General features: G+C 40.1%; 1 protein-coding gene across 15 annotated transcripts in view; it reads left to right on the top strand.

Moving 5' to 3' along the window:
- CDC14B (cell division cycle 14B) overlaps positions 1-19,662 on the top strand; it is a 114,388-nt gene that overhangs the window by 80,061 nt on the left and 14,665 nt on the right. For 8 of the 15 annotated variants that reach the window (XM_042965041.1, XM_042965039.1, XM_042965040.1 and 5 more), the window contains 4 exons: positions 4,752-4,890; positions 5,058-5,217; positions 5,951-6,048; positions 15,413-15,529. In XM_042965041.1, the coding sequence (XP_042820975.1) occupies positions 4,752-4,890; positions 5,058-5,217; positions 5,951-6,048; positions 15,413-15,529 (514 nt within the window). Of the gene's footprint in view, positions 1-4,751; positions 4,891-5,057; positions 5,218-5,950; positions 6,049-10,733; positions 10,880-15,412; positions 15,530-19,662 lie in introns of all 15 variants that reach the window. The other 7 variants (XR_006210773.1, XR_006210772.1, XM_042965043.1 and 4 more) reach the window with 2 other exon arrangements.

Raw genomic sequence — 19,662 nt, 5'->3', positions numbered from 1 at the left:
TCCTGGTTATGGGAATGAGCCCCATGTCAGGCTCTGCACTGAGTGCGGAGCCTTCTTAGTGTTCTCCCTTTCCCTCTCCCTCTGCCCCTCCCCTGCTCTTTCGCTTTCGCTTTCGCTTTCTCTCTTTCTCTTCCTCTCTTTCACACTCTCAAAAAAGACATCCTAATTTCATATGAAAAGTGTCATAAATTAACTTGTATTCATTGGTAACCCTGCAAAGGCTTATCTATCACATTGAAATGCATTCATTTATTCCTCGAATATTTACTCAGTGCTCTCTGTTTGATATGTTCTAGAATATGTCAATGAACAGAGCAGACTCTAAGAGCTTGTCTTTGTGGTGCTTATATTCTAACAAGTTTCTGTGTTTTTAGCAGTTAAAGCAGTGCTTTAGCACTTAGTAAGTATTTATTGAATGAATGACTGTGTAATAATATACTGTATGATGTACTAGGATTTCAGTACTTTCCATTTCAGTAATGGAAAGAACAGAGAGAAGATTAGTAAGGAAATAAGAGGATTTGAACAACACAGTAAAACCGACTTAGAAATAACAGACACACCCAGAACACTGACCCCCAAAAAGGGAGCACACATTTGTCTTAAGGATACCCACGACATGGTAGTAATGGTCGCACAGCAATGAGTTGGTTAATGCCACTGAAATGGACACTTAACAATGGTGACCATGATCTCCAGACACCAGCCCTAAAGAAACGTAGATCTCTGAATTATCTGACAAGGAATTTAAAACAGCTGACTTTAAAAATTAGGGGCTTCTGGCTGGCTCACCCAGAGTGTGCAACTCTTGATCTCAGGGTTGTGAGTTCAAGCCCCACCTTGGGTGTGAAGCCTACTTTAAGTAAACTGTGAAAAAAATGCTCAGTGAGCTAAAAGGAAACATAAGGAAGGTAGTGAAACCAGGAAAATGATGCATGAACAAAAATGGTAAATTTTATGTCAGGTATATTTTACCACAATTTAAAAAAATAAATAATTATGGGGCGCCTGGGTGGCTCAGTCGGTTGAGCTTCCGACTTCGGCTCAGGTCACGATCTCACTATCTGTGAGTTCGAGCCCCGCGTCGGGCTCTGTGCTGACAGCTCAGAGCCTGGAGCCTGCTTTGGATTCTGTGTCTCCCTCTCTCTCTAACCCTCCCCCGCTCATGCTCTGTCTCTGTCTCAAAAATAAAATAAACCATTAAAAAAAAATTTTTTTTAAATAAAAAAATAAATAATTAAAACAAAATCCAACATTGGTTATTTCATTTTTTTTTAAATTACAATAAGCAATTGAGGTTATGCTCAGCTGAGCTCCTCATTCAGGGTGGTTTTGCCCCCCAGAGAACATTTGGCAATGTCTGAAGACATTGTTTTGTTGTGTTTTGTTTTGTTTTCACAACTTGGTGGGAAGATGCTACTGGCATCTGGTGGCTATAGGCCAGTGATGCTCTTAAACAGCCTACAGTGCACAGGAGAGCCCCCATACCAGCCCCCAAATTCAGTAGTGCTAAGGTTGAGAAACCCGGAAGTTGACTGGGGACCAGTTAAAAACCTGAAGAGGATTTGATAGGATTGGATCTTTGTTTCGGGAAGAAAACTGATGATACTATAAAGCGTGGATTATCATATGCAAAGTGAGATTATCTAGGGAGTGTATTAATTTGCTTGGGGTACCACGTCAGAATCCCACAGACTGTGTAGTTTAAACAGAAGTTATTTTTTCACAGTTGAGAAGCTAGAAATTCAAGATCAGGGTGTTGGCAAAGGTTGGATTCTGATGAGGCCTCTTCCTGGGTTTCAGACAGCTGCCTTCTTTTTCCTATGTGTACACTCACTCCTGGTGTCTCTTCCTCTTCTTTAAAAAATTTTTTTTAAATGTTTATTTAATTTTAAGAGAGAGAGACAAAGCGTGAGCAAGGTGAGGCGGGGTGGTGGGGGGCAGAGAGAGAGGGAGACACAGAATCTGAAGCAGGCTCCAGGCTCTGAGCTGTCAGCACAGAGCCTTACATGGGGCTCAACCAACGAACCATGAAATCATGACCTGAGCCAAAGTTGGATGCTTAACTGACTGAGCCACCCAGGTGCCCCGTGTCTCTTCCTCTTCTAAGGACACCAGTCCTACTGGATTAGGGGCCTTCCCCACATGACCTTGTATAACCTTAATTGACTCCATAAAAGTCCTTTCCCCAGAGATAGGCACATTGGGAAATATGACTTTAATATGGATTTTGAGGGGCACAGGGAGTGGGGGACCCAATTCAGTCCATAACATTGTGTTTGCTGGGTCCCCAGCGTTCATGTTTTCGCATGTAAAATCCCAGCAGCCTCCAAAGACTTAACTCATTCCAACATCAGTTCCAGATCCAAAGTCTCATCTAAACGTCCTCTAAGTCATGTAATGGGTGACACTCCAGGTACAATTCATCCTGAGGCAGAATTCCTCCCGGTCTGTGAACTTGTGGAACCTGGCAAGTTAAGTGCATCTAAAATGCAGTAGTGGGACGTGCATAGGGTAGATGTTCCCATTCCAAATGACAGAAATCAGAAAAAAGAAAGGGCTTGACAGGTCCCAAGCAAGTCCAAAACCTGGCAAGGCAAATGCTGTTAGATGTTAAGGCTCAGAAATAATGCTCTGGCTCCATTCTCTGTCTGCAGACCCACTGGGGTAGCAGCCCTGTCCCTGAGCTCGGGCAGAAACAGCCTGGCCACTGACCACAGAGGTGACCCCCACCCTCTGAAACTCAGGAGTAGACAGCCTTGCCCCTGGGCTTAATGGTGGCAGTGACAGCCCTGTTGGCCCCTTGGGGGTATGTTTCTCTTTTCTTGAAGAGAAACATGAGATATGTTTTTAGTGAGATGTTTCTGTTAGTCCTGTTTAGAACCCCAGGAATTTGAAAGCCTTTATTTCATCCTGTACGTATCCCCTTTGTTTCATCCTGGCAGTGTGTCCGCTGGTATAATCAATCCCATCACTATTTTTGGCTTCTGCTGAAATGGCTGATTAAATCCATAGGTAATCACTTTATGGAATAGATCGTTGACTATACCCTTGGTGTTCTCTCTAAACACACCTTCTCACTCTGCAATATGGATAGGCCTAGAATTTTCTAAATGTTTAGTTTCTGTTTTGCTTAACAATTCCTTCTTCAGTTGATTTGTCTTCTCTCATATTTTACTATAATCAGTGAGGAGAAACCAGGCTGTACTTTCAATACTTGGCTTATAAATCTCTTTTGCTAAATATCCAGGGTTGTCACTCACAACTTCTACCTTCCATAAAGCAATAAAACAATTTAGCCAGGTTTTTTTTTCTTTTTCTTTTTCTTTCTCTTTCTCTTTCTTTCTCTTTTTCTTCTCTTTTCTCTCTTTCTTTCCTTCTTTCTTTCTTTCTTTCTTCCTTTTTTTTTTTTTTTTTTTTGCCATTTTCTAACAAGGATTGCCTTTCTTCTGGTTTCCAATAACATGTTCCTCATTCCCATCTGAGTCAGAGCCAGAGCCAGAGTCACTGTTAATGCCCATATTCCTACCAACAGTTCCTTCAAGGCAATCTAGGGTTTTGCTAACATTGTGCTTTAAAACTTCCAGAGCTTTTACAATTACAACTCCAAAGCCACTTACACATTTTTATATATTGTCACTGTAACACACCACTTCACAGTACCAGAATCTGTATAAGCAAGGGTTTTCTAGAGAAACAGAAGCAATGGCATGTGTATATATAGAAAGAGATTAATTGTAAAGAATTGGCTTGGGTGAATTGAAGGCTAGCAAGTACAAAATCTGCCATATGAGGTGACAGACTGATCACTTGGGAGAGCTTATGGTGCAGCTGAGGTCTGAAAGCATACTGCTAGGGAATTCTCTCTAGCTTGAGGAAGATGGCCTTTGTTCTCTTCAGACCATCAACTGATTGGGTGAGGCCCACCCACATTATGGCGGGTAATCTACTTACTCATAGTCCAGCAATCTAAATGGCAGTGTCATCCAAATACACCTGCCAGACTGACCTACAAAATTAACCATCACAGCAGGTAATGATAGTAGTCTGGATGGGAGTAAAGAAAGGATAGCAGGAATAGAGTTAAAAAAGAAATCTATATGAGGGTGCCTGGGTGGTTTAGTTGGTTAAGCATCCAACTTCGGCTCGGGTCATGAGCTCACGGTTTGTGCGTTCAAGCCCTGCATCGGGCTCTGTGCTGACCACTCAGAGCCTGGAGCCTGCTTCGGATTCTGTGTTTCTCTCTCTCTCTCTCTCCCTCTCTCTCTCTCTCTCTGCTCCTCTCCTACTTGTGCACTCTGTCTCTCTCTCTCTCAAAAACAAACATTTTAAAAAAATTTTTTTAAAAATCCATATGAAAATAGGAATAGAAATAGCATAGAAAAAAACTGTTAGGGGAGAAAGTGTAAGATTCTAAGCCCATGTGTTTGGAAAGATGATGCTACCATGAACAGAAAACTCGGAGTAGAAAGCAGTACTAAAAGTCTCGCTTAGAAAGTGATTTTCAGTGTTGACTATGTAGAATCATCTGGGGGGATTTTAGGAATCTCCATGTCCAGGCTGTCTCACATACCAATTAAATCAGAATTCTCCAGTATTTTTTAACACTCTTCAGGTGATTGCCATGTGCATCCAAACTTGAGAACCACTGTTGAGCGGGGAAGCAGAAACCTTTTAAGAAAAATTCTACCTCCCCTACAAAATTCTGGAGTACATGAGACCAGGTCCGTTTGGTTTGTTTCTGTTTCTAGCTGGCCTTGGACGAACGGGCACTCTAATAGCCTGCTACATCATGAAGCATTACAGGATGACAGCAGCCGAGACCATTGCTTGGGTCAGGATCTGCAGACCTGGCTCAGTGATTGGGCCTCAGCAACAGTTTTTGGTGATGTAAGTAGACAGAGAGCTTTTGTAATTCCTGAGGGAACACATGGGCCTGGCAAATGATAGGAAGTAGAGTTTTTCTTAGTCACTAACAACAGATAGTCTAGTAGGAGAAAGTTGTTTGCATGTGTCCTTCTGGAAAGCTGTGTTTTGATGTTATTTAAATGTTCTAGGAAACAGGCAAGCCTCTGGTTGGAAGGTGACTATTTTCGTCAAAAGTTAAGGGGTCAGGAGAATGGAAAACACAGAGCAGCTGTCTCAAAACTCCTCTTGGCTGTTGATGACATTTCAATCAATGGGGTCGAGAATCAAGACAAGCAAGAACCTGAACTGGTAATCGAACCATCCCTATCATGCTGTTGTCATTGTTTTCAGTGCTGGTGAGGACCATATAGGGCATGGGGGAAATTGTAGATAAAAATAATAAAGCACGTTTTTGAGGGATTATCGTCACACATTTTTTTAATACTTACAGCTCCCTCTAGGAAACTTTTACTCAAAATAATTAAAATAAGGTCATATGGCCATAAAATGGAAGGTTTTTTTTTATTTTTTGTCTTTTTTTTTATTTACTCACTAGGCACTGGTGGTAAAAAGAGGTATGTGAAGGAAGCCCTTTAGATGGACCTAATGACACTTCCCCGTGCACCTACACCCCCAACCCGGCGTTTTTTCCATTTCATGACTGTTGATTTAGGGAACTAGTTGTTCTCAAATGGAAAAGTTTATAAAGAACCAAGCAAGAGTTTAGGGGTAGTGGTACTATATTAAGTGGTGGTGAGTGGATTGTGAAATTTTACAAAGAATGTTTTCATTATTGGAAACCCATCATGCCTCTTCACTGTCAGTATGTTTTATAACAAGAGTGCTGTTGGGTTCTGTGTCTGTGAATGTCAACTTTTGGTTGTCTTGAAATGTGACCCGTGTTTATTTTGAAAGCAGCAAAACACTGCAGAGTTCAGCAGTTCATTTGTATGTGTCTGTATGGGTAAACATAGCTGCTATGCTTTTTTGCCTTAATAAGTGCAACTGAAATCACTAGCTTAGTGTGTCTTTACTTATACAGTACAGTGATGATGACGAAATCCATGGAGTGACACAAGGTGATAGACTTCGTGCCCTGAAAAGCAGAAGACAGTCAAAAACAAACGCTATTCCCCTCACGTGAGTCTGGTTTCCTTTGTGTGGTTGATGTATTTAATATGTACATGAGCACTTTATCTTGTATATTTTTCTCAATAGTTGCATGCCCATTATGCTACTTTGAAATGCTTATTTACATTATTTAAAATCCAGGGATGTTGCCCAAGAAGCTCTTGGCCATACTTTATCTCCATCTTCTATTGTAACCTCACTAGCCTGTATAGAAAGGAAAGTGTTTTCCCTATGGATAGTCACCACGTGACATCCTCAGGAGAGTGGCAGCAGATGTAAAACCACAGAATGACAGATTTGTCCATAGTTATTAAAATTGTGAATTTCCTTAAATTCACTACCATATTTTAGGCAGTTTATTTGGATATGGTAGAATTTAATCTGTGATGACATTGTGGCTTAATGTCATATTTTAGGGTAACAATGAACTAGATTAAATGATTATTTTTGTATTAATTTTTAGTTGAACTATTTTCAAGTTATAGAAGAAGGTTTAGTATGGAGGTAGGAAGTTTTATAGTTAGTGTGTGTATGTCCACATGTACTTGGTTGTGTAAATTGTTAGTTGGGATTCAATCTTATGGAATATCCCAGATTGCTAGAGAAATATGTAGAGTTAAAAAACTTGGTCATTACACTTTTTTTCTAGGATATTCTTTCATAGATGCTGTAATCTAGGCTGTTGGATTTCTTCCTTTTCATTGTGGGCTATCACATTTCCATTTATGTTTTTTGGTGATGGAGAATGGAGATAAGTCATTTTGTTTATTAGTCAGCATCTTACAATATGGTAAGGACCTGATGGCATCATAAATGTTCATGGTAGAGAAGAACAGGCCTTCTTTTTAATTAACAGTGCGTCTTCACTGGCATCTCCTTGTTATATAAACTAGAATTACACAGAAGGCATGTATCCTCATAGGCTACTCACGGCCTTGGGAGGTTCTTAAAAGACCCAAAGAAAAGAATGGGGTTTTTCAAAAAAGGGCCATGTGAACGAGAGGCGTCAAGTATTGATTGTAGGTATTTACTAAGCATTCTTTGCAGCTTAGTGGTGCATCACAAAACTGAAGAAGCTTTAAGAATAGTGCACTTTATATAATTTATTTAACTTCAAATGCCATTTTGTTAATTTTGTTGTCTTCATCTAAGGCCTGAATGTTTCTTTTTATTTAGAAATATTGTAGTCCCTTCAGATAATCATCCTGAAGCGGTAAGAGACATGGTAGAGGAAATAGGTAGTGCCCTGGAGCATTGCTCAGACTTCACTGTGCATTTGAGTCTCCTGGGAGCTTGTGAACATGCAGATTATGGTTATTGGGCCTGGTCTGTGATTCTGCATTTCTAGCAAGCTTCCAGGTTTTGAGGCACTGCTGGTCCAGGGACCACACTTTGAGTCGCAAACCCTAGAAAATGGGTGATTTGTGGGTTGCTTTTAGTCATGCCTAGGTGTTTTGTTTTTACAAATCTGCAGCATCAGTTTATTTCTCAGTAACTTCTGATCCGAAGGCAAGTTGGGAGTCGGGATGGGAATTCTGCTTTGTCTAAAGTTCTGGTTAAATAAGGCTTATAGAAAATTTCCTTTAGTTACTCTGAGTCCACTCACTTGTGAATATGTGTTCCAGAAGGTTCACGTCACTTGTTTTCTTTTCTACAGATGAGACGATAAGGCTCTTTCATAGCTGATAGGTTTGTGGTAATATAAAAGAAAACCATGAACGAAGATTAAAATTCTAAATACTATTGGAAACCAGCAGGTGACGCTAGGTGTGATTACATTCACTTTGGTGTGTGAGGTTCTCCAGGGTGAAAGCTGAGCAAAGTCAGTGATGGTTGAAGGAAAGACCAGCCTCTGCTATCACATGCTAGTTACAGAGTTACCCCCCACCTTACCCACAAAAGAAATAAAGGACATGGCTGGCCCTTTTCCCTGAAGCACTTAGCCTAATTTATAAACCAAGGAAAATGGTATAAGTTAAAATAAATAAAGCGCTAGTTCAAGTTCCTGTAATTGTAACCCTTAAAACAGTAGAATAGCCCCCAAACTGTCCCCTTCCCATACACATAATCAACAGGCTTTTAGGCCACAGTTTATTTTATTTTATTTTACTTTTTTAAATGTTTATTTATTTATTTTGAGAGAGAGTGCAAGCAGGGGAGGGACAAAGAAAGGGAGACAGAGAATCTGAGGCAGGTTCCGTGTTCTGAGCAGTCAGCACAGAGCCCTACACATGGCCTGAACGCAGGAACCTTGAGATCCGGACCTGAGCTTAAGTTGGATGCTTATCCAGTTAACTGAGCCACCCAGGCGCTCCAAGTCCACAATTTTAAAGGAAAAGACAAAATGTTAAAATCCTTTTAAGCTCTTAAGTGTAAAAACCCTGGGGGGTTTTAGATTTCCCTTCCTTCTTTACAACATTTAACTTACCCTTTCTCTGCTTTTTCAGACCCTCCTTGCTGTTAGAATCCTCTTTTATGGTCCTAGAAGAAGAGGTCACTTAGGGATTTCCTTTCCCTCCCAAGTATTTGTTGTTACTTTAGAAATAAAAGTTTCCTAAGATAGAGTTTTTGAACAGCAGCTTGGGTTGAGAAATCTAAATTCAGTCCTTGCCTCCTGATTTTGACTCCTGTATCACTTGTGGGTAACCTATTTTGCTTCGCTGTTGGTACTTAGGTGAATGAAAATACTTAGGTGAATGAATATAAGATTTTTAAAGTTTTTTTTTTTTTAATGTGTATTTATTTTTGAGAGAGAGAGAAAGACAGAGCCTTAGCGGGGGAGGGAGAGAGAGAGAGAGAGAGAGGGAGACACAGAATCCAAAGCAGGTTCCAGGCACAGAGCCCGACACGGGGCTCGAACTCACCGACCACGAGATCCTGACCTGAGCCGAAGTCGGCCGCTCAACCAACTGAGCCACCCAGGCGCCCCAAGATTTGGTAGATTTTATAATTTCATCCATGCTGCCTGTCTTTTCTGCATAGTGATGATTTCTGCTAGGTTTGTTGGGGTTAAATGAAATGGTACATAAAGAATGAAGTGTACTCTACCTAGGAATAAGGTGAAAATATGGATCTAATTTGCCTCAAATCCTCTTTAATAGCACAGTGTGGATGAGTGTGTGTTTCATCATTGGGAAATAATTCTTATGCCAGGAGCTTTATTAGAGGAATAGTGAAAAATCTGTAATGTGGACACTTGGATATTTTGGCCATTCTGCCGTTAAGATAACTGTTAAATCAGTAACTGCAAATGAAAGTTGGGGTGGATGGAGAGTTCTCTAGTATTCCTGGGCCATTTATTCTGTTCTGTCTAAATACTAAGCCCCTTCAATCTTAACATTTATTAGTAGGTTTGTGTTTTTGTGGGAGGAGTACATGAGCTGGTACTAGGTGTAACTTGCAGGGTGAGATTAGATTTGATTTCAGGTCCATCCTTAGTGTAATCCCTTGTTGCTAGATACCATACCAGGGTGCCTGACACATAGTGTTCAATGATTCAGATGACAAGGACACCAGTAAAAATGGCCTAGTAAGCCAGACCAATCATTTATGACTTGATTCATGCAGTACTTTGCACAAAGTGAATGCTCAATAGAGCCTTTTATATTTGGTCACAGATGTGTCCAGGTGACCAGTTGGAACTATAGTAGCTGGAATACCACTCTTCCAACTGTGAGGTTTCCTTCTTCACTGCCAAAAACTAGACTGCTGGGTTAAGAAATCCTGAGCTGAAAGCTCAGTTTGGCCACAGGAGGAAAATGAATGAAGAAAACAATGAAGGAGGGGTGCCCGGGTGGCTCAGTTGTTGAGTGTCCCACTTCAGCTTAGGTCATGATCTCACGGTTTGTGGGTTCAAACCCTACATTGGGCTCCGTGCTGACAGCTCAGACCCTGGAGCCTGCTTCGGGTTCTGTCTCCCCCTCTGCCCCTCCCCGGCGTGCTCGCGCGCTCTCTCTCTCTCTCGCGCGCGCGCGCTCTCTCTCTCTCTCTCTCTCTCCCCCCCCCCCCCCCGTTCCCTTTCTCTCTCAAAAATAAATAAACCTTTAAAAAAATTAAAAAAAAAACAACAACTAAGAAAATAGATATGGTGTTAATACATGGGGGAAATTGCCCTCATTTTGTGTTGCCCAGGATTGGACGTGCTTCTTTATGCCTTATATGCAGAATACGCAGTTTGCCTTAGCTCCCAGATGATCCAGTGTATGACTCCATGGAAGTTAGATCACATCTGCTATGCCGTGTTCATTTATAATTGTGCCTTCTCTGAATCATTGTTAATTATCAGGCCATAGCTTCTTGTTATTGTTGGTTGGTTAGGTTTCCCTCCTTTTTCTCTGGTTTGGTTTAGTTTTCTGTGTGTGCATATCATGTGCTTTTTGAAGAATTTCAGTCATGTAACTACAACTCTGATTTCCGTATCACACAGTTAAGTTAACATGGGGCAGTTATCCCCCATGAGATTAGAGGTTAGAGATAGGGTCTAACCTTTTGTTACCAAATAACCCAATCAGCTGAAAACTGAAGGTAGCATTTTTCTCCCCCAGCACAAAATAGCAAGACTCCATCCTTGTTTCCCACCCCTTTGTATCTATCATAGGGTGTCTAAAATTCACACGTGGCTTTATTTATTTATTATTTATTTATTTTGGCTTCCCAATTTGAACATCTGTTCTTTCCCCTTCACCCCTTTCCAGATGTTCCCTAGCTGTGCTGACCTCTGCACTGTGTAGTGTTGTCATCTGGTGGATTGTTTGTGACTACATTCTTCCCATCCTGCTATTCTGTCTCGATGGTTTCAGAACACAGTAGCCGTCGGGACCCTTTGACAAATAGCTGCTGTGTAAGTGTCCCATTCCATTTCTCTACGTGGTCCCCTCTGGTGGCCAGTGTGTTTCTCATGATGCATGTTTTTCTCACTGTCGGCTCTCCTAGCTTTATTGGTTTGCCTCTTTTCAAAGGTTCTTTTTCTGAAACTTCTCAATTAATGGGATGGTGGTGGGAGGAGGTCTTCCCTGATCCTTTCATGTAGGGATGTTAAAAATAACAAACTTTGTTTTTAGGTTGTGCTTATTACTCTTAACAGATTTTTTGCAGTGGCAATTTATGAAGTCACTGGAATAGTTTCTTTTCCCTATCAAAAATATTTAGTGAGTTTGGGATAATTGGGGTGGTTTTCATTCAGTCAGTTTTCCCTTGTTTTCTAGAGTAAATGTCTTTAGCATAGCCTTTTCAATGTAGCGAAAAGAATTTGCCTGCTGATTTTCCGCTGTTGATAGAGATTTGCTTTTGTAGCTGTGAGGTCTAGTGAGCATTTCATCGTGTTTCACCTCTGACTCTGCCATTGCCCTCAGCCAGCAACTGCTTCTCTGCGAAGTCTTCTGTCTTGAGGAAGCAGAATCTTCTCCTCTGCTTCGTTTCATGTCCTCCCCTCTAGAGTTAGTACAGTTTTCAGGAATGATGTTAAATGGAAATGGGACAGCAGAGAAGACAGGATTCCCTTGTTCAGCCTTGTATTTCTGCATGACAATCTCTATGCTTACTTCCTCCCACTTTCCTTCTTTCCCAAAAGTAATCAAAATGCCCTTATTAGGTTAATATTGCAGAATTTGTATTCTCTTAATATCTTTTATCCTTCATGAATAGCATAACAGCGAAGAGACTGTGGCAGGAAGCTTTCCTGGGGAACACCTTACAGTTGACACCAAACATAGGAAGGAGGGTGTGTTCTTTTTTCTCTGAAATTCTTCCTTTAGCTCATATTTCAAGAATTTATTCTCTTGTTCCAACTTGGACTTGGGAGTTGTAAAAGAATATGAAAGTTCCTTCTAGGATCTCCTCCAAAGTGGAATTCCATTTCAACCAACTCTCATAATTTGTGGCTTCATGGAGTATCTTCAGATGGCTTAGGAAAGACTTAAAAATCCAGCAGACTCTATTCTTTTCAAAAGTAAGGAAAGGCTGCTTAACATGTTCCTATGTATGACATTTTCTTGACTATCTTATCAATACAAGCTTATTATTACATAGATAAGTTGTATTTCTGACATAGATGATCTTTTTGTTTGTTTTTTTTTTCCTTTATTCCTCTTAGTAAGCTTAGATTTTTGCATATTCTGACTCGATCATCATGCACTGCACAGATTTATTCCTCTCAAACTATTCCGAGTGGGAAAGGTATTTCAAATAGGTGGAGTTCTAAATGGGTGGAGTCATTGCTAATAATACTTAGGCACTTCATGACTGTATTACTTTTCCCAGGGTGAGTAAATGATTTCTATCAGGCAAGCACCTTTCTTTTTAATATTCTACGTAAGATACAGTCTTTATTGTTACTACTGGTATCTGCCAATGCATTTGTAGACCCAAAGCTGAATATTCAGTTTATCCTGCTTGATTAATTTGGAATTTACAGAAACAAAAGCTTTCGGCAGTAACAATGATGTGAACAGATATAATCCTTGTAGTTTTCTTTTGAGGTGGCCACTTGTAGAGGTGGCATTCACCTCTGTTGGCTGATGACGTAGCATGGCCTGATAGATCATCACCTGTCATGCCTGGAAGACCAGACTGTACCAGTGCCTCAGATGGCTGCGCCAAACTCTGGGACAATGGGAAAGAAGTCTGTGAAGGTTGCAGGGCCGCAGGCCTATCATTTGGAAAGCTTGTTGTGTGTCAGTGGTAGACAACCAAGTGTCAATAGTGCATAGTTGGACTGATGGATTCTTTTCTTGGAGTTGGACATTTATGTTCAAAGCATTTTGTGGTTTGGGAGATAAGAGGCCTGGCTTGTCAATTATTTGCATTGGGAATACTGGGACTCAAGAGGAGTCGCAAAAAACGTGAACTGCAGTATGGGCAAGAATAAGTATGAATTTGTAGAACATTGCTCTGCAAAGCCATGTGATTGGCCTGGTTTGCAAGGTGAGAGGTAGCTGGTTCCCGCTTACCCTGTGGCAGAGTGAAAACATCACATGTGTTTGTCAGCTTATTCCACTTTACGTTGTTGTGTGTAGTTTATCACAGGTAATACCTAAGTATAGTTGCTGGGGGGTTTTCCAATTGATTGATGCATAACCTACAGATCGAGTAACTGCTCTGTTAATACAAATATCTGGTGATGTGACTCTCTACTGCGATTAATGCTTTCCAAATTTCTGTTATGCTCTTATTTTTTTAAAAAATCAACAAAAATTATTTACACTAATTTTACAGAGAAATAGATACTTTTTTTTTTTTTTTTTTTTAAGTTTATTTTGACAGTGAATGAGAGCGAGCAAGCACAAGTGGGGAAGGGGCAGAGAGAAAGGGAGAGAGAGAATCCCAAGCAGGCTTCACACTGTCAGTGCAGAGCCTGATGCGGGGCTCAAACCCATGAACCATGAGATCATGACTCGGGCTGAAATCAAGAGTTGATGCTTTAACCCACTGAGCCACCCAGGTGCCCCGAGAAACAGATACTTTTTAAAAGATGTTTCCTGTCAGCCTAAAATTGGATTTAGCAGTGATTTCTGTTTTCAGATGGTAAACCTTCATAGTAGTTGTCTTAAATTTCCTAAGCAAGTAATATATTGGCTCTTGTTTCTATTCTCATATTAATGATTTCACAGTGTGGTGACTATCTATACTTTTGGCCGTAAGTGGCCTCAAATTATTTGAAAAGTAGATGTGGTATTTCCAAAAAGCTAAGGGGAGTCTCATTTTCTCTGCATAAATGGAGATGAAAACCAGGAGCCTTGCTGAGCAGGTGCAAGGCTTCAGGACCACCGTGGCAGTGGCACCACACATTGGGCTTGGGCTTCAGAAATAGCAGAAGTTTTGTCGTTGTGCTTCATTTTATGAAAAATTCTATATTCAGATCCTGTTAATGATACAGAGACTATTAAATAGTCTCCTGCCCTTCCCTCTCCACTTGATATAATCAGATTTTTAAATAAATCCTTGGTTTCAGAGGTAGAATTCATATGCCTCTGCGGTTGGTTGCCTTCTTTGATCAAACAACTATGTCTGCATGTACCTTTTCTATTTTATTAGAGTGATAAAACTTTATGAGAAATTCTGAGTTGAGCATTGGCTCATTTACCCAGAATCAGTTTCCCTCTGAGATGGAAGGCCCTTTCACAGGCTCTAGGAAATACTCTGGGGATACAGCAAAACCGCTGAGAGTAGCCCCACCCCTCCCCCACCCTTCCCTAAACAGCTTGAAAACCACTGGCCCCCAGGCTTCTGCTCTGGGACAATGCCACCATTGTGTTTTTAGTGATGAGAAGTTTAGCATTTTACTAAATGCTGATGCTGAATATGCTGTGGTTTGCATAATATTAAAAATTTGCTAATCTTTGCTACATTGTAAGGACCTGGCCTTGGTTAGTAACTTATATGGTGGTAACACAGGCATAGGAGGTAGGACTACTAGTTAGCTGTAATGGTTTCTTTTTACTCTTGTGAGTTGGACATGAAAAGAGGAAGCTTATTATTAAGGCAGTGTTTTCTCTTACAGATAAATAAAAGTTGAGTACGTATAAATGTATGTGTGCCCACGCAGTTCATTGTTTTCGCCATTATCTTTTGAAGGAAAGAATTGCATATAAAATCTTTTGATGTTTTCTGTTTTCCCTGTGGCCATTCAGTGAGGAATTACGAAACACCCTCTACTTTTGAGCAAGGTCCTCTATGTGGGCTTTTATCTGAGGGTGTTCTTCTGACTCATGAATTTGCCTCCTGGGCAACCTACACTCATAGGCATCAGTTCCTTGAGATTATTTTAGAGTTTAATTAAATCAGGTTTTTCACAGAATTTAAACAGTTTTGTATTCATGTTAATGGTGCTTAATGATTTAATTAAGTAGGTTATAATCCAGACAAATTCAAATTTTGCTTGAACATATTTTTAAAATTTGAAATATTATATAAAATTAGTATTGATTTGGCATTTATTGCCCTTACTTTCATCTCTGAAGAGTGACTATTGTAGATTTTTATGTTCATATTCTTTAGAATTTGGGGTTTTTAAATGAAATCTTGTTTTCAAGAGTAGAATTCTGAGAACGTACTTTTACTTTGGGACACAAAGATTTGTTTTATTGATTGATTTCTTTGGTGTGGGAATTGCTTAAAATGCCAGGTCATTTGTTTTCCAAAAGCAAAGTATATTCTGGTTATCTTTGTATAACCTTTATGGGGAAATGAGATGCTTCATTCAAAAGTCTTTGATGTGAAAATGTGTTTCAGATTTTTATTGGCAAGTGTGTTTACGGAAAATCCTATGAATTCTCAATAAAATAATTTGCACTAAAGTACAACAATGCCTTCCTCTGTCAGGTATTTGAAAATTGTTTCAGTGAATATAATCTTATTTTTTTCCAACTGTTTTCAGAGTAATTCTTCAGTCCAGTGTTCAGAGCTGTAAAACATCTGAACCTAACATTTCTGGCAGTGCAGGCATTACTAAAAGAACCACCAGATCTGCTTCAAGAAAAAGCAGTTTTAAAAGGTGAGAAAAGAATCCTACTCTTCTGAAAAGTTCCAAGCATTGGTTTTCCAGTTTAATCTTCTGGATATAGAAATGAAAAGAGGAAGAGAGGAGAAAGCACAGTCCCTAAGATGGACAATTAATCAAATGTGTTTGACTTGTTCATCATCTAAGAAAATCTGGGCCATTTTTAATGTAGGGTTTGTTTTGTTTTTCAGAGGTGGTTCTGAACACTGGAGATGTGTCTCGGGGTCAGAATATGGGGAAGTTGAGAGTGTTGTACTTATAAGTTCTTGAATTTCCAAAGCTCTCTCTGTCAGGACTCAAAGGAAATTTTTCTGTATAGCAGATACAGCATAATTGTTGGAGAATTAGCTGCAAATAAGTGTGATGGTGGAATATGAGAACTCCAGTGAGTTTGGGATCCTTTTTTACCTAGGGCCTGGTCTCTTAGCCACAGTCCACACCACACCCATGGGGGCTCATGCTTTCACCAGGAGCCCAGCACCTTCCCTTCCTTCATTATTACAGGCTGTGACAAGAAAATACACATGTTCCATGACCAAATCCATTACTTACTGTTGCATTTGGATGTTTATCATGAACTAAAGGCAGACATTTCATTTCTAACATATTCCAGAAGCAGTTCCCTTTTGAGGGAAGAGCAGATAACCTACTTAACTGTCATCTTATGAATAGAAGAAGGCAGGTACCCTTTTTGTGTTTATGTATCATTGCCTGGTGTTAACATGTGTGGTCCTGTGCTCATGGCCCAGCGCCTGTCTTATAATAGACCACAACCGGCCTGAAGATAGTCTAAACCAGACTTTAAAACATCCTTCCCTATTTTCCTTGTTTCTTTTTAACTTCTTGCCTTCTTGTCTTTGAGGCTGTGGGACAGCCGAGTTAGTCTCCGGGGTGCAGGGCCCAGCAGCCTGTTTCCTGAGGGACTCACTACAAACCAGAGAACTCTGTGGTGTGTGTATGTGTTTGTGTTTAAGGAATTGTTCAGTTTTGCCATTTTCCTCTCTTTGCTAATTCTTTCTGCAGTTTCACTACAGACTTTTACTTACGTCAGAATGTGATAGTGCCTTAGTACAAGTATTTGAGAGCACCAACTCATGACTTGGGGATTTTGAGTTTTTCATAGAAAGGTATCAAATATTCATAGTTCTTTTTACTCTCTTAATTCCACTGAGAAGAATAATAGAGAAATACTGACAAAAGGTCTTAGGTACATTATAATATCAGAACATTATTTATAACCATGAGGAAGAGGAAATGGGCTAAAGATTGTTGAATTATCCCAAATGAATCAAGAATCATGCTTTTACAGAAAATTTAATGGCTTGGATAAATGCTCATGAAGCAGTAAGTGAAAAGAGCCACACATATAAAAATTAGGAAGTATTACTCTAATTTTATAAATGTACAATATACTTTATAGAAATGCATACCTCTACAAATATATGTATATGTTCATACATATATGTAGTATATAAGCTTATAAATTATACATATATTTAAGTATATATGCATATGTTTCTATGCATATATGGAAATAAGATAACAGAAATGCTGAAATATTAACAATTCTTCTGGCTGGTAGGGTAGTTAGGGATTTTTATTATTTAAAAAAAATTTTTTTAATGTTTATTTAGTTTTGAAAAAATGCGAGAGACAGAGTGCAAGCAGGGGAGGGGCAGACAGAGGGAGACACAGAACCTGAGGCAGGCTTCAGGCTCTGAGCTGTCAGCACAGAGTCCAACGCGCGGGGCTCGAACTCATGAACCGTGAGATCATGACCTGAGCCAAATTCAGACACTTAACCGACTGAGCCACTCAGGCTCCCCAGGGATTTTTATTATTTTATCATTTGATTTTCCTCCCAACTTTTTTACAGTAAGTAGGGAGAAATGGGAGCATTTTAACTTCGACACTTTCAGGTGAATTACCCTATTAAAAATTCAGATAAAAAGCCTGCTGTGGGGGATAGTTAGACATGTTTTGAATGAACATATTCTTTTTAGGTATACTTACTCAGGCTTCTATTACAGTTTTGAGTGTGTCTTGCACATTTAATTCTGCTTTCTGCTTTTCTGGATTGTGCTCTTCAGGCTACAGAGGAATAGAGTCCAGGAGCCGGGACTACGCGTGCCCAGTCACACCATGTTCCTCTGAGGGGCGTGGCCACGCGGCACTTTTTCCATCTAGGTCTTGTCTAGTGATCTAAACGTGTGCTTCTCAGCAGAGGTGGTTCCTGATTGCAGTGAGCATCTGCCTGAGGTCCCTGGGCCAGATGCTTTGAGGGGTTGAAAGTAGAGTTCAGACTGAATACACTTAACTGAATTTTGAAATGGCCCAAAGCAGTTTCCAGGCATGTGGCATAGTGCTGAAAACCAAAAGTCTTCTTTTAAATTCTCAAAATGGGACTTTCAGAGATTGGGAGGGGAGAAGAAATAAACTAATGAGAGAAAGCTGGGTTTCGAGTGTGTTTACACACGCCCCCTTCATGCAGGGTCTTCTTGGCCTCTTACGGAGCTTTGACCTGTGTTCACATTACCTTAACTGTGACCCACCTACAGCTCACAAAAGAAAGGCAAATACATTACATACAGGTCCCACTTCCTCCTTCTAGGAAATAGTGGAAGCTGAGGGAGCCAAGCAGTTAGCCTGAAGCTTTTATCCTACTGAATAGTAGTCATTTTTGGTTGGAGAGTAATTAAGGAATTAACACATTTGTGCATAATCTGAGGACAAAATAATACAAGATTGTTGAGTAATTATTAAGTATTGAATAGAAAACTTTGCTTTAGACAGCAATACAAGGAAATGATACAGTATACTTCTCAGTATAAAATAAATACCTAGGAGGCACAAGGGTTGCCAGTCTCCTGTTACCCCCACCTGTGAGGCCTTCTCTTTGCAGGTTGGTGTTCTCACATCATCTGTTCTGCCGTAGGAACCTGACCTTTCATTCCCATGTTCTATTTTCTTCTTAGAGGCTTCCAGGATGAGACCTCACCTAAACTCACTTTCCACTGATTTGGCTTTCTGATTTTTGACAGTTTACTGAGAGGCTCTACAACTTGGGAGGCCTTTTCCACAAACACATTGAAAATGCAATTATTTGGAGGCTGAAAAAATATGTGTTGTCATAAATCTTTGTTGCTGGGAAGAAATGCCACCAGGTTTCTTCCTTGGTAGATGATCATTCCCTCCTGTATCCCTTGAACGTGAGCCACACATAAACCTACCCAGCGGGTGTCAAGCTCTGCTCTGACAGAGTTGTGCGGTTCAGGCCCAGAGCACTGGAGTATCTGGTGGTGGATGGAGTACACTGACCCTTGGGGCTGAGAGGCATCTCTGTGGCACCTTCCTCATCCCTTTTCTCAAGTCTGAAGAAGTAAATCTTCTCCCTCTCTCACTTCCTGTTAGATCTGTAAATGCGTTCTCATGTTTCTCTTTTAAGAATTATTAAATCCAGTAAAGAATTGGACTGTTTTCCAGTCTCTGATGAGCTCTCTTAGAGTCTTGAAAATTTCATCACTCTGCATCTGATTGAGGACCTCCAGCCATCTCATTTGATAACATTCAATTCGGTTTGTGTCTTCACACAACTTACCATCCAGTACATGTTTCTGTAAGCTTATGGTATTTCTTTGGAGGAATCTTTTCTTTCTTTTTTTAAATTATAACTTCATCCATTTTCTGAGAAACTCGTCATGGACAAATTATTTATTTTGTTTAATTCTAAATTGCATCATTTGGAACCATCACCTTCTGCTCCATCTGTCAAACCAACCTAATATTTATGACTTTGGGGGTATTTTGCACCTGATTATTCACATGGGGGAAGATAAATGCTCAGGCCTCTGAAAAACATGTCTTCACGAGCCCTTCAGTTGGAAATAGCTACATTTAGGACTTCTTGGCTTTTCAAGTTTTCTCAATTGTGACTTTTGTTATTATCCCACCTGTCACTGCTGCTTGTCCATTTACAGTCTCAGATCTCAGTACCCATTCCACCACCTCTGGGCTTTAATTTTCAGTTATTGCCATTATCTCTGAAAATCCATTCGTCTAGAAGCCCCAGGATGTTGTCTCTAAATATCCTGAAATATCTTTTTAAAAAAGAATGCTGGTTACCTCTG

Source organism: Panthera tigris, chromosome D4 (assembly GCF_018350195.1).
Source record: "Panthera tigris isolate Pti1 chromosome D4, P.tigris_Pti1_mat1.1, whole genome shotgun sequence".
In the NCBI taxonomy this organism is placed as follows: domain Eukaryota; kingdom Metazoa; phylum Chordata; class Mammalia; order Carnivora; family Felidae; genus Panthera; species Panthera tigris.
Note: the sequence above shows the minus strand (reverse complement) of the source record. Positions and strands in the feature narration are given on the sequence as shown.